This window comes from Eublepharis macularius, chromosome 3 (assembly GCF_028583425.1).
Source record: "Eublepharis macularius isolate TG4126 chromosome 3, MPM_Emac_v1.0, whole genome shotgun sequence".
In the NCBI taxonomy this organism is placed as follows: domain Eukaryota; kingdom Metazoa; phylum Chordata; class Lepidosauria; order Squamata; family Eublepharidae; genus Eublepharis; species Eublepharis macularius.
Genome location: NC_072792.1, coordinates 175099170 through 175113127, shown reverse-complemented (window position 1 = coordinate 175113127; position 13958 = coordinate 175099170). Strand labels below are relative to the sequence as shown.

Here is a 13958-nt window from a genome sequence, read left to right as displayed (position 1 = left end):
CAGGTATTTGGGTTTTTTCTGTGGGCTTCTGCAGGAAGATCCTGATTTAACCTTTCCTACACGTGTTTATTTTCCCATTTTTTTTTAAAAAAACCCAAGTTTCTAGCCCTTCTGGTTTGCAAAATATTTTGATGAGTCAACCCAGGCCCCCTCTTTTTTTTTTTTGCAAACCTGTACCTTGCAGGCTGGATTAGGCAAGAGAGTGATAAGAAAATAAAACCTATTAATTATTTGGTTAATAAGGCCAGGGGAGGGAAGGTGGTATAGTCGGATCTTGTCAGATCTCAGGGTAAGTTTCAGTCAGAACTTGAATGAGAGACAACCAGGGAATACAATACAGGGGAAGGCAATGGCAAACCACCTCTGCTCCTCACTTGCCTCGAAAGCCCCTTGCTGGGGTCGCCGTAAGTTGCTTGTGACTTGACGGCACATACATACATAATAAGGCCAGTGTGGCCCAGCAAACGGTGGAACTGAATGCTCAGGGGTGTGACATGAGTTCAAATCCTGCATCAAGTAGCTTTGGGCAAGTTCACATTCCCTTGAGCAGTTTCCGCACCACATCGGATACTGTGCTGTGCTTTCATTGTGCCTTTCTTGCTGTGTGGACAAGGCAATTGGGGCGATGCAAGGATTGCTACAGTGCAGTATCTAATGATGGCTGGAGCCAGCCTTGGACTCAGTATTCCCCGCTCCCATCTGTAAAATGGGGGTAATAAACAACCCACCCACAGGGGTGTTGTGAGGACAAGTTAGAGAAAAGTCGTAAAGCACTTGGTGTACTGAAAGTGCTACATAAAAGATTAACCCAATCAATTCTCAGCACGGTTTCCCCTGTCATACCTGATATTGTCCTCATCAAGGTTGCAGCTATTTCTAATTGGCCAAGTAAGAGATTTCAGTCCTGATCCAGTAATGCCAAACCAGTGTTGCAATATGGAGTTCATTCGCCAGGAAATTGGCATTCTCAGAGCTCCTCTTGAAAGAAATGTGGAAATCTGGGGTGTACAAAGAGATCTGCAGCAGCAACAACATTCAATTTATATACCGTCCTTCAGGGCAACTTAATGCCCACTCAGAGCGGTTTACAAAGTATGTTATTATTATCCTCATGGCAATCACCTTGTGAGGTGGGTGGGACTAAGAGAGCTCTGAGAGAGCTGTGACTAGCCCAAGGTCACCCTGCTGGCTTCAAGTGGAGGAGTGGGGAATCAAACCCGGTTCTCTAGATTAGAAACCGGCCGCTCTTAACTACTACACCAAACTGATAGTGATATCAGAATACGTTACTTCTCCTCCAGATTTCGATTAAGGCAAATTCTAAGCAAAATGGACTTTAATGGATTTGCAATGCTGTAACTCTGCTTAGCACTGCATTGCCTCTTTCACAAATCGCCATTTTCCCATCCCAGCCACAACCACAATCATTGACTTCAAATCGTAGGAGACAGCCTTTTTAAAATTAGGAATTTTCTGATAGTTTGAAAGGGGTAAAGAGACATTTCTTCTTAAAACATACTTATAAATGGAAGCCACATTAACTTTCTGGTCAGACAAAGAAGAGCTGTGAACAGGGGTCATTTCATAGAAAAAGAGCTGGAGGAACTCATTAGCATAGCTCATTAGCATATGCCATGCCCCTTGCCATCACCAGATGTGGTTCATTAGCATAACTGATTTGCATATGCCACACCCCCTGGCATCACCTATCCTGGGTGCTTTGGACCCAATCCTGGCCATTCAGGGCCGAAAATGAGCCCAAACTGGCAAAAAGGGGCTGAAAATGACCAAAAAGGGGCCCAAAATGGTCAGGATCGGGCCACTGTTGAGCGGGGAGAGTGATCCACCACCCATCAGAGGCCCGATCCGGGCCGTTTCAGCCCCAATCCAGGCTGAAATGAACCCAAAATGGCCGAGAGGTGGGTGTGGCCACCTGACACGTGACTTCTTTGGGGAACTGCCAGGACTGCGTTCCTGCACGTTCCCCCTCAAAATGAGCCCTGGCTGTGAAAAAGCTGGAGTCGTGCAAACTGGGAGAACTTCTCACTGGCCTGACAACTGATTCTTTCTCAAAAAAACCCAACCCAACCTAACCCTTGACCTTCAATGTATCCTGAAACAAACATACATAGACTGACCCCCCCAAATTCACTCACCAATTTTTAATGGAACCCACACTGCTGGTCTAGAATGAGAAACAAGAAGGCTATCAGTGGCTTGCAAGGGACAGGGTATCTTTGCAGCTGTTTTTTTTAAGAACTAGGAAAGAGACTCAAAGACAGCTTTATGGTGCCTTTTTGTTCAATGAAATTAATGGGGAAAAAACAACCCCAAACCCCAGAAAGTGCATTCAAGCCATTGTCATTTTATGTCTAACCTGTCCCCTTTCTACTGTCCTTTTCAATTAAAAGATTCCTTTTATTTTAGGTGATTTTTTTTTAAAAAAAGGCTTCTTCCTATAGGAATTTTATCATAACTCAAATGAAAAAGGAAAGTATGGTAAAAGAAGAAAAAGTCTAGAACTTAGAACATAAGATTGTAGGGAACTCTAATGGGGAATATTATGGGATAGTGCAACTTGAAAGTCCTCCTTTACATTTTACAGCCAGCCAAGGATGAAAAATAGTTCACCTTCTTAATCTTTACAAAATCTCTCACAAAATAGTTTGTCCCCCTATAGAAATTAGCGCCTATACATCAATATAGATTCTTTAATAAATTATCCCATCTTTAAGTGCCTTCTAGCTTTATATAAATGATAATATAGACAATCAACAAAAAAGGTAAAGCTTTTCCCAACTGTATCCCTCTTGGTCAAGTTTAAGCACTGCAAACTCTCGGGCTTGCGTCTGAGCATGTTTCAACGTGAAATGTTTCCCTCCCCACCGAATCCCATTGGATGACCCTTTTTGACATTAGGAACCAGATGAAATGGTAGGTCTGAAGGGGGGAGGGATGCTCCAGGTTGGTTATAGGAAAAAAGAAAGATGTGCATAGATATATGAAACTCAAGGTGGGTGTGCTATGACCAAACTCAGACCTTGATCCAACATCCAGAAAACCATTCAAGGTTTTTGCAGAGTTTGGTGGAAGATGGATCAGTTTTTGTTGGACGCTATCCTGCAAGGTGCTCCTCTTCTCATCCAGTGAACCGCAGTTAAAAGACAAGCTGCCTTGACATCAGCTTCACGCTCCAGGGTTGCGGACTGGAGCCACGGCGATGTTCCTTGCAGGGTCGAGGTCCGAGACCTGGGGATTTCTTCTTAAAGCAATCGACAAGTTTACCGAGCTTAGCCAAGAATACGGACTGGGATGTAGGCAGAGCCGATTGCCAGCTCTCTTACACCGCAAGCATCCCCGTAGAACGTCTATCCCAACAAGGGGTGTGGTGAGCACACGGCAAGAGTTTTGTTTTATATGGCAAAAGTATTTTTTTAAAGGTTATTTTTTTTCTCCTTTTTTCTCTACTCTTTATGAACAAACCAATGTCCTTCATGGCTTCGAACACTTTGTGTTGTACATTCAGAAAAAATTCACATTGACTGCAAGAAACGTAAAAGCAACCCAATTTTTTAAAAAATAAAATCCCACCCCAGAAAAAGCTTCCAAATAGTATAGGATTAAGGTTTTCTTCTAAATACTCTTCCATCGTGATTAGAGGTGAAGTGACAGCTTTATAGCTTCTCCTTGGAGGGAATCCAGATGAAAGGCCCAGATTGTTCTTCAATTACAAGTTTGCATTGGTTATATATATCTTCTAAGGTTTCTCCTTGGACAATAGCTGCAGGAAAGAAACAGATTTATTTTTAACAAAGCTAATTCTGTACCACTAACTATGAACTTTGTTTACTCTGTTCTCAAGGAAATCTGGACTTCTGTTATCTGCAGTGGTATAGTCGAACTAATATCTGGACTTCTCTTATCTGCAGTGGTATAGTCGAACTAATATCTGGACTTCTGTTATCTGCAGTGGTATAGTCGAACTAATATCTGGACTTCTCTTATCTGCAGTGGTATAGTCGAACTAATATCTGGACTTCTCTCATCTGCAGTGGTATAGTCGAACTAATATCTGGACTTCTCTTATCTGCAGTGGTATAGTCGAACTAATATCTGGACTTCTCTTATCTGCAGTGGTATAGTCCAACCAAAATCTGGACTTCTCTCATCTGTAGTGGGATAGTCCCACCAAAATCTGGAGCAGTGGTATAGCCCAACTAAAATCTGGACTTCTCTCATCTGCAGTGGTATAGCCCAACTAAAATCTGGACTTCTCTCATCTGCAGTGGTATAGTCCAACCAAAATCTGGACTTTTCTCATCTGCAGTGAGATAGTACCACCAAACTCTGGACTTCTTGCAACTGCAGTCAGATAGTCCTATTATCCAGAGATACTGGAAAATGATAGTTACTAGGTACTATAATCAATTGTATGGCAGGTTATGATCTTCATTTTGATCATCTGAATATTTTTCCAGGGCTTGCTTGGAATAATAAACATTGCAGAAAAAAAGTCATTGAAAATATTAGCTTGGATGTCTTCTCCCCATTGGCCTCCAAAGTGGAGCACTATTTTTTTGAACAGCTATATGAGATCCTCTAATCCTTGACTTTCCAGATGCCCACTGTTCTCAGAGCACTCTCTCTCAAACCCGAATTATGACATTTTTTTCCTGCAAGTCCAGGATGGATGAAAAGTGGTGCATTTTTGAAAGTTCTGTTGCTATCAGCGCTATTTTCTTTCCATCAGCCCCTTATGGTCACCAGTTTCCTTGCCATGAGGGCTTATTATTTTTCAAAAAAGATATTTGCTATTGCACTAGAATGCTATAGCAATTTCCATTTTTTTTTAAAAAAAGCCCTCAAAAAGACCCCAAGTTTCACTGGTGGAGTAAAATGCAGGGAAAATGGCATCTAATATAGGAAAGTGCACAAAAACATCTCGCATAAATACTCCATTATCTTTTCTAGTGCCTCCGCATTTGCATTGGCAATGAATGTCAGATAGAAAATGCTCACTATACGGCAGTAACCATTGGTGTCAATCAGCATTCCTACAGCTTCTGAATGGTTGCACAGATCTTGAAATCTAGCAGACATGTGTCCAGATCTAATGCGTTCAAAGACTGACAGAGAATGTGCTGAATCCTTTCAGCAAGTGTGATACCCATTTATATGAATACTCTATTAGCATCTTTTGGATATTTCATGAAATCCTGTCATTGCTTGTAGAGGTCTGAATGGTACTGAAATGTGCAAATGCAATTTTATTTGATAAAAAACAAGGCAATTCCTTAGCGGTATCCAGTTGTGGCAACGGACTAGTTCTCACTGACGTGGAACTGTACAATGCTGAAGGCACATAGGACTATAAGAGTTCTGTTGAATGTCCCCAAAGTTCCATCCAGTTCAGCTTCCTGTTTTCCATAGCAGCCAACCAGATGCTCCAGGAAGGGCCACCAGTAGGGCATAAAGGCCAAAGTTGCCACTTCTTGGTGATCCCCAGGAACTGATGTTTAGACGTACACTATCCTAGGGGTTGCAGACTTCATTTAGCTAGCAGGGCTAACCACCTTTTATAAGTAACAGACCACAACCATTTTGTCAAAATTGGCACAAATTTCCAAGCTATCGGTTTTTCCTTCTGTCCCTGGTTGGGTCATTTACTTTAAACTGTTCCCTGCATTTTCCCTCCCTGATTGATTTCTATTGTTTTTATGTTGTGGATTTTTTTTCAAATGCATGGTTTTATTGCTGCTGGATGTACTGGTATTTTACTGATCATTCCGTTGTTAGTGGCTGCTGATTGTTTTGATGAATTATGGTTTTTATGGTTTCAAGCTGTTTATTTGGAAACCGTCTCAGGAGCACAAACCATGGCTGTTTTCACACTACTAACCTGCTTCCATAATGTTGCGAAACGTCGCACAAAAAACGTGGAAGATAGTGTCTTCTTGCGAGAGTTTTGCGCGACATCACGCAAAACTCTCATGAGAAGACGCTATCTTCCACGTTTTTGCATGACATTTTGCAACGTTACGGAAGCAGGTTATTAGTGTGTAAATGGCCCAGGAGCTGGATAGAAAGCTGCACCTCAAAGGAAGAAACAAATACCTGTAAAATATTCTCCAAATTCTTGTTCTAACTTCATTGCTCGGTCGTACGTTTTCTTGGCTTGCTCCTCCGTGAGGCGTTTATTCATTTCCCTAAAGATACAGTTTGAAATGTTAAGTAAGAGCAATCAGTCAGCATTTCATTAGCTCTCTGCTGAAGCCTATGAAGTTGTTTCAACTTTCAAAAAGTGCCTTAGCTTGGAGCGGGTGCAGCCCAATGGAGAAGAGAATAAACTGTGATCCAGGGACATGGGATAGCTACAAACTAGCTACTAGGCCCGACTAGGCTAATCAACCCAAGATCCCCCCTTTGTAAGGATTATAACAAATACAATGTATGAAGAACCTATTAAAAGCAGAATACAAATGCTAAGTATTTATATTTGTTGTTCAGAAAGTGGAGTATAATCCCATAGAGTTCACCCTTTAGAGCAGCCATTTTCTCCAGGGGCACTTGTCTCTGTTGTCTGGAGATCAGTTGTAATTCTGGGAAATCTCCAGCTACCACATGGAGGCTGGCAACCCTAGTCTTGGGTTTAAAGAAAGATGTTAACCTCTCAGGTTCAGAGGAAAACAACAGAGATAGTTGGAGGTCTGGGAAAGTTCTATAAGCAAAAGTTGAAGGAACTGTACATGTTTATCCAGAAGAAAAAGAGTGAAGGGAAGACATGATTGCTCTTTCCAAATGCCCGAAGAATCGTAATGTAGAAGAAGGCAAAGATTTGTTCTCTGTGCTGCTCCAGAGGGCAAGTGTAGATTTAATGGACTTATTCTACAAGAGGGTAGAATTGGTTCAGCATTAAGAGAAACTTCCTAATGGTAACATTGGTTCAACAATGGAACATACTACTTAGGGGCAGGTGGACTCTCCCTCACTGGAGGTTTTCCACACAGATGCCCGGCAGCTGTCTGTTGGGAATGCTCTTGTTTGCAATTTCTGCATTGATCAGGGGTATGGGCATTGACCCAAAGTCCCCAACCTTTTAAAGTTTGCGGGCACTTTTGGAATTCTGATACAGAGTACTAGGAGCAGCCACAAAATGGCTGCTACAAAATGGCTGCTGCAACATCCCTTCAGTCACACAGCAAAGATCCTTGTGCTGTGGTGGCAGCGGCTGCCAAAGCAACGTTTTCAAGTATCTGCACAGACAATCAAATCTACAATGGCCAATCTGAAGGCTTGCTGGGCAAAAGCCTCACCTGGCCTTGCTCAATTTCTAAAAACACTTGGTGACCCCCAGGTAAAGTACTGGCAGGAACTATGGCACCCACAGGCACCATCTTGGGGACCCCCCGACTAGATGTACTCTAAGGAACCCTCTGAATTCTGCCTGCTGTTAGAGCCCCTGAGGATGGGTGGTTCATAAATCAAAATAATAAATAAATAAATAAATAAATAAATAAATAAATAAATAAATAAATAAATAAAATTGTATGTTTTGATGTGTGTGTCTACATCATGGAAGCTTGCATATTTATACAGACTGGCTTGGATGATAAATGTGGCAGGGAACAGGTAGGAGACCTTTTCCTTAACAGAAATAATGTACATCAGCTTGAGATATGTGCGTGGGAAGTAGTTGGTAACGTCCTACATTGTGCAGAGGGCTGGACTAGATGATCCTAGAGGTACCTTCCAACTCTTTGATTCTATGGTATGCATGTTGACAGGAAGCGTATCTTGCTTGTGCTTCCTGTGTTGATGAATACCGTTAACAGGTACTTCATAGGTGATGTGCAAACTCCTATTCTGGGAAGAGAACACACATTGCCGAAAAGAAAGAGTTGTGCACACTCCCACATTGGCTATCAATGCTGTGCACCAAGACTGGAAACCACGACTTAGCTTCCTGTTTTTGCCTACATCATTGGTGTCACATGGAAGCGCAAACGAAAACGATATTCAGAGTTTGGGAGCAGAAACCCCAAAGTCCTCCTGCTATTTCATTTTGGTCTACAGCTAGGTCACGGAAATGGTACTTACATCAGTGGCTCCCACGATTTTGGCTTAATGAAGATAGCAATGGGGTAGAGTTGCGCAGCTTGTAGTCGCTTAATGGCATTTCCCGATACGTCAAGTATACAGTGCTTGCCCTGCTGAAAGCAGATGAAGACAGATGAAGAGGTGTTTCCTTTGTTTGTTTGTTTTTGCCCAGAAAAAGAAGCAGGCCTGCTGAGATGCAGTGGTGGTCCAGAAAACCCCAACAGTTGCCAGTGGACCAACCTTACCTAGTTCTTCTGCATGAACCCCATATAAGAGAACAGGGACTCTCAAAGAGAGCCACCATGCTCTTGCATAGATCCCATTCATTTCAATGAACCATAAGAAGAGCACTGCTGGAACTGAGTATGGATGCTCCATCTTGTCATCAAGGCAGTTAGTTATGGATGGACCTATGGACCTAGTTATGGATGAACCTACGGACCTAGTTATGGATGGACCTGTCCTCCAGGAATTTGTGTCCCCCCCCGTCTTTAAAGCTTTAATTTAATTTAATTTAATTTAATTTAATTTATTATATTTATATTCCGCCCTCCCCGCTTTCGCAGGCTCAGGGCGGATAACAAATACAAACATGTTTAAAAACATTTAAAAACATTAAATAATACATTTAAAACATTTAAAAACATTAAATATAACAATTCATGCTGCATAGTGGTTCATACATGCCTCTGTGTTTGCATAGGGGTGATGGTTTAACCCCCCCTTCACGGGGGGGGGGCACTGCCCAGCGTTAGCCATACGCCTGGCGCCTGGTTCTCTTTCAAAGGCCCTCTCTGCATCCCACGGCAGCTAGTTTCACACATTAACAGTGCAATCCTAAGCAGAGTTACTCTAGTCTAAGCCCATCAATTTCAATGGGCTTAGACTGGAGAAACTCTGTTTAGGATTGCATTGCAATTCTGTGTTATGTGAAGACCTTTGTTTGATCTGCTTTGAATGTACTGCCTATCAGGTTCACTAGTTTTATAGGAGAGGGAGAAAAAGTTCTTTCTATGCACTTCCTCTTCCCCCCAGAGATAATTTGATAAACCGCCATCCCCTTTGTAGGAAAGATATTCCAAACTTCAGGCACTCCCACTTACTTACCCTTTCTGCCACAAATCTCACAGACTGCACGCTGGTTCCATAGAGATTGTCATTATACTGCCCGGCCTCTATGAACTTGTGCTCTTGGATGTCTTTTTCCATTTGTTCTCGAGACATGACGAAATGGTAATCTCTCCCATCCACTTCATAATCACGCTTTGGTCGAGTTGTATCTTTGCGGAGCAAAAGTTTCGAAAGGGGAGAAAATGGGTTTCGGTAAGTGTTGCTGATAAATTAATTAAAACATTTCTTACCCTTAACACTTAAATAAATGAAGTTGTCTTATGCTGAGTTAGGTGGTTGGTCTATCTAGGTCAGAAGTGTCTACCCTGACTGGTAATGACTCTCTAGGCTTCCATGTAGAGGTCTTCCACATCAACCACCAACTGATCTTTTTAACTGAGAGTCTGTCTACACGAGACATCTTACACGATGATGCTCAAGGGTAGGGAGATGCAATGTTAGCCAGGAAGCATCATTTAAAAAGGATCAAAGGCTCTGTCAATTTCACCGCTCTACATAGAGCTGGCAGAGATCACTCCTCAGAGGGTTTGTTAATTTCAACTTCATCTCCCTGAAGTCTCTGTCAATTTCACCTCCTCTTTGGGGAGGTGAAAATAAAATTAACAAACCCTCTAAGGATTGATTTCTGCCAGTTCTGTGCGGAGAGGTGAAATTGACAGAGCCTTCTGCTCGGTCTTTTTAAACTCTGCTTCCTGGCTAACATTGAGTCTCTCTACACTTAAGAGCATCCTCGTATAAGATGTCTTGTGTTGAGAAACTCGGAGATGCTTAGGATTAAATTGGGGACATTCTACATGCAAATCAAATGCGGTACCACTCAGCTATAGCTTGACAATATTTTATAAGGCACTCAAACAATAGTCAAACAAGAAACTGCTGCTCTCCAATGCTGTTGTGATCCTTTGTGGAATTTGGAGAATGTTCTTAATGGTTGGACTTCCATGTGTCACCATGGAGACTGGAGGTAATGCCAGAGTCACTTCTTACCTCTGCAGCCCTGCCTTATGGGACTATTCAAGCTGTAACCATAAAGCTGTACACAGACTGATAGGGACAAGTACTTTCAGTGCAGTTCTTACAGCTGAGAGTGTTAGTATTTTGATGGGCAGACTCTCCCATTTCTTCTCCTAACAAAATCTAGCAGTCTTGCATTTTCCTTCATACAGACATACAGATATGGAATGGTATGGTATAGCCTGATCTCCTCAGATTTTGGAAGCGAAGCAGGGTTGGTACTTGGATGGGTGACCAGACCACCAAGGAAGACTCTGCAGAGGAAGGCACTGGCAAACCACCTCTGCTTCTCACTTGCCATGAAAGCCCTTTGCTGGGGTTGCCCTAAGTTGGTTGTGACTTGACAGCACATATATAAATGGGTTGCACTGAATTCCAAGAAGGCAGTAGAATTTGGAATTTGGTGGATTTCAAAGGCTTTGTTGTCTGAGTGGTTCTCAAAACATGGGTGAGAAGCAGGCTGGTTTGTGGGAAGGCGATTCCACTGCAGGCAGAAGTGCAAATTGCTACCTGAATTCTGTCTGCAGCCCAATTCATTCACGTCTCTTACCTGTGGAAATGGTACCGGCCTTTTCTCAAGAAAGGGAATGATTCTAGTTGCCTGCTAAAGCATCCACTCATTTGCGGTCCTTATATAACCTTAAATATTTTTATATAAAGTGCAAAGTGCAACATATAATTCATAGACAGAAAAGGATTTCAATATCTCTATTACAATAACAGTCTAAACACTGGTTACATAACAAGGCTGTGGTGTGGCGTGATCTTATTTCCACGTGAAAGATGGAAATAAAGGACATATGAGATACAATTGTTAATCTCTGACACTGACCTTGCAGCATACTTTGAGTGGTTTACATGAGCTGGTTACGGAACCAATGTTTATACTATGAATTATATGTTGTACTTTGTATAAAATATTTAAGGTTATACAAGGACCACAACTGAGAGTTTGCTCTCATGTTTATTCGCTAGCCTTCCCAGTTTGCTTATAAGTTGCAGTGGGCTCTCTGGTGCTTCTTTGGTATTTTCAGTACTGCAGCACTCTTCCTCTTTAGTTCTCTGCTAAAGCATCCAGTCACAGAAAAGGGGTAGTATCTGGATGGATCCTTGAAATTAAGGATAATCTGACATTTCTCCAAGATTTGAAAGGAATATTCACATATATCATAAAATCTAAAACTAGAGGTCAGATATTATGGATCTGTTCTACCAACGGTGTTGCTAACCTCTGGTGTGAGCGGCTTTCAGGCACTAGAGAAAATTCCAAGGTGGTCTCTTCAAATTTCATCATTTTTGATACTTCAAAGGTTGAAAGGGAAAGCAAAGAACCAGCCTCAGATTTTTTCCTCAATGGCAAAAGCACCTTGTAGCCCAATCCCAGAAGGATCAATGTACTCCTCTGAAGGGCAGCAGATCGAGAGAACCAGCACCCTCACCATCAAGGATTAGCTCTAGAGACAAGACCTTTTCGGTGGTGGCACCCTGGTTATGGAATCGCCTCCTTAAACAAATTTGCCCTCATCATCTTTGTGGAGAAACACCATTATGTTTGTGGAGTTATCTTTCTATGGGCTGCAGAGGGGAGGGGCCAGTTCTGGAGTAGAATGTGATTGGAGGGAGAGTGAGTCAGTTGGTGGAGGGGAGTTGGAAGTGGACAGTTGGTGGCTGGAGAGCTGAGGGAGAGATGGCTCTGAGGGGAGAGGTAGATCTAATGTAACCCCAGGTATCAAAGGATTGGGCCTGCCCTACACAACATCTAATTAGGGCATGAGGGAGATAGAGGAGGGGTTTCTGTTTTATTAGTCCTTCCGTTCACTGTATATTTGCCTGTGTATAGTTAGAAGTTAAATAAATGAGTTTTGGAATTAATGAAGGAAGAAAGCTCTTCTGTTCCACATAGTCCCCCAACCACTTGGGATTACTAGCAGAGGAAGGAGGTTAGGAGGCTGTCCTGCCTAACCAGGACCCCATACAGGGACGGTGGTGGCAGCAAGTACCCGGAGACAGGAAAGGGACACAGCCCCTTCAGGTGCCTGGCCAGAGGTGAACAGGGAGGGGTAGGCAGAGTGGGATCTACCAGTGGGAGGAAAGGCCCCATTTTGCCACAATCTTTATTAAATTTTAGGTCCTGTTTGCTTGTGGTTTTTAAGCACGTCATACAATCAGCTATAATCTTCTTCTTTTCTCTTCAGTTAACTGTCTTTACTATTTGTAAGTTTACTTGGTTTGTGTTTAATTATTTAATGGTGATATTTCTCTCTGTTTTTTAACTGAGTGCCACTGTAAGTAAAGGGGTGTGGCAGAAATGTTCCAAATCAACAGATAAGCAAATGCATAAAGACAAGAAAAAGCAATACTTACGTGGTACACAGGAACCAAATTTGTCAGGAAATTCAGATATTAAGTCATCGTTGATCCGATCTTTCATTGGACCAAGGATGATCACTGGTCTGGTATAATTAACTGAAATGGAGAAATAAAAGGAAGATCTCGGTGAAGGAGGTACCATTAAAAACAGAACAGTGCAAGTACCACCTACAATACATTTTTAGTAGAAAAAAATGAATTAAAGAAATGCATGTAATTGGAAGGGAGTCCAAAGGAAATTTTTTTAAAAAATCAGGTTGATGGAGGCAGTATTCAGGTTGTAAAACTGACACCTCAAGTTTCAAGCAAATTGGACCAAGGAGTCCAATTCCATGGGTCCCTGAACAAGGTGCCCCCAGCTAACTTACACACAGGGGTGCAGACTGGGAGGAAAAAATGACCTTGGAAAAGGGCCCCAACCCCACAAAGGAGGGACGGAGAAGGAGCTAGCCAGACCTACAGCTCTGCCAGGCCCTGTAGCAGGTTTGAGCTGGCTTTGAGCCGGCTTCCCATGGCTGGGGAAGACTTGTGCCATTCAAAATCTGGACAAGATTTGTAACGATGAGGCTGGCCAAGAGAGACTTGTGGTGGCCATGAGTTTCCTGTGGCCTGGAAAACCTGTTAAAGGGGGAAAACAGCCTTGGGATCCTTGAAATGCTGTCCCCAGATATTCCAAATATTTCTGGAAATATATGGGCTCCAAACATAGCTATTTCCTAGAATTCTGAATACTGGTCTGGATATCCAAATATCCCAGATATTTCCAGGTATATATTCAGACCAGATATAGCCAAGCACTCGTCCCTTCGTCTTTGATTGTGGAAGCCAATTTATGAGATATATTATACTGTTTTTATTTCATCATTCTTCAGTTGCGTAATCCAGCGTCATTGCATTGTTAATTGTATGTATTATACTGATCGTTATTCCTTTATAACTCTGTAATATGCCTTGCATCTCAGCAAGAAAGGCAGAAGATAAATGGAGTCAACAAATACCACTGCAATCTAAATACTGATCGTAAAGAACCCCAATCTAGTTTGCTTGAAATTAAAATGAACTGGAAACAAAAGAGCAAAAGAATACTGTGCACATCTATACATATAGCCCTCTATGCCCTTTCTGGAGTTTAACCCCGCACGATGGTGCATGGGACATCCCAAGCCATAATCCCATGATTTTTTTAGCAGACCATCACGGCATGCTTACTTTCCTGCCTTGTGACTGGTTCGTAGGAGAGAATGCAGTCCTCTTGTCCTCCTGGTAACAGAGGAAAGAAAAGAAGAAAGCAAAATCAAGGCTATCAAACAACACTTCTCTTCCAGATAAAATTGTCTCTAGCTCGT

The 13958-nt window shown here is 42.3% G+C and overlaps 1 protein-coding gene across 2 annotated transcripts in view; it reads right to left on the bottom strand.

The window, feature by feature from the left end:
* Positions 1-661: 661 nt before the first annotated feature.
* Positions 662-13958, bottom strand: part of DLG2 (discs large MAGUK scaffold protein 2) — a 526395-nt gene continuing 513098 nt past the window's right edge. For both annotated transcript variants that reach the window (XM_054975099.1, XM_054975100.1), the window contains 6 exons: positions 13822-13872; positions 12607-12708; positions 9205-9377; positions 8098-8210; positions 6115-6206; positions 662-3781 (listed from right to left, as the gene is read on the bottom strand). In XM_054975099.1, the coding sequence (XP_054831074.1) occupies positions 3675-3781; positions 6115-6206; positions 8098-8210; positions 9205-9377; positions 12607-12708; positions 13822-13872 (638 nt within the window). In that variant the 3' untranslated portion in view covers positions 662-3674. The remainder of the gene's footprint in view (positions 3782-6114; positions 6207-8097; positions 8211-9204; positions 9378-12606; positions 12709-13821; positions 13873-13958) is intronic.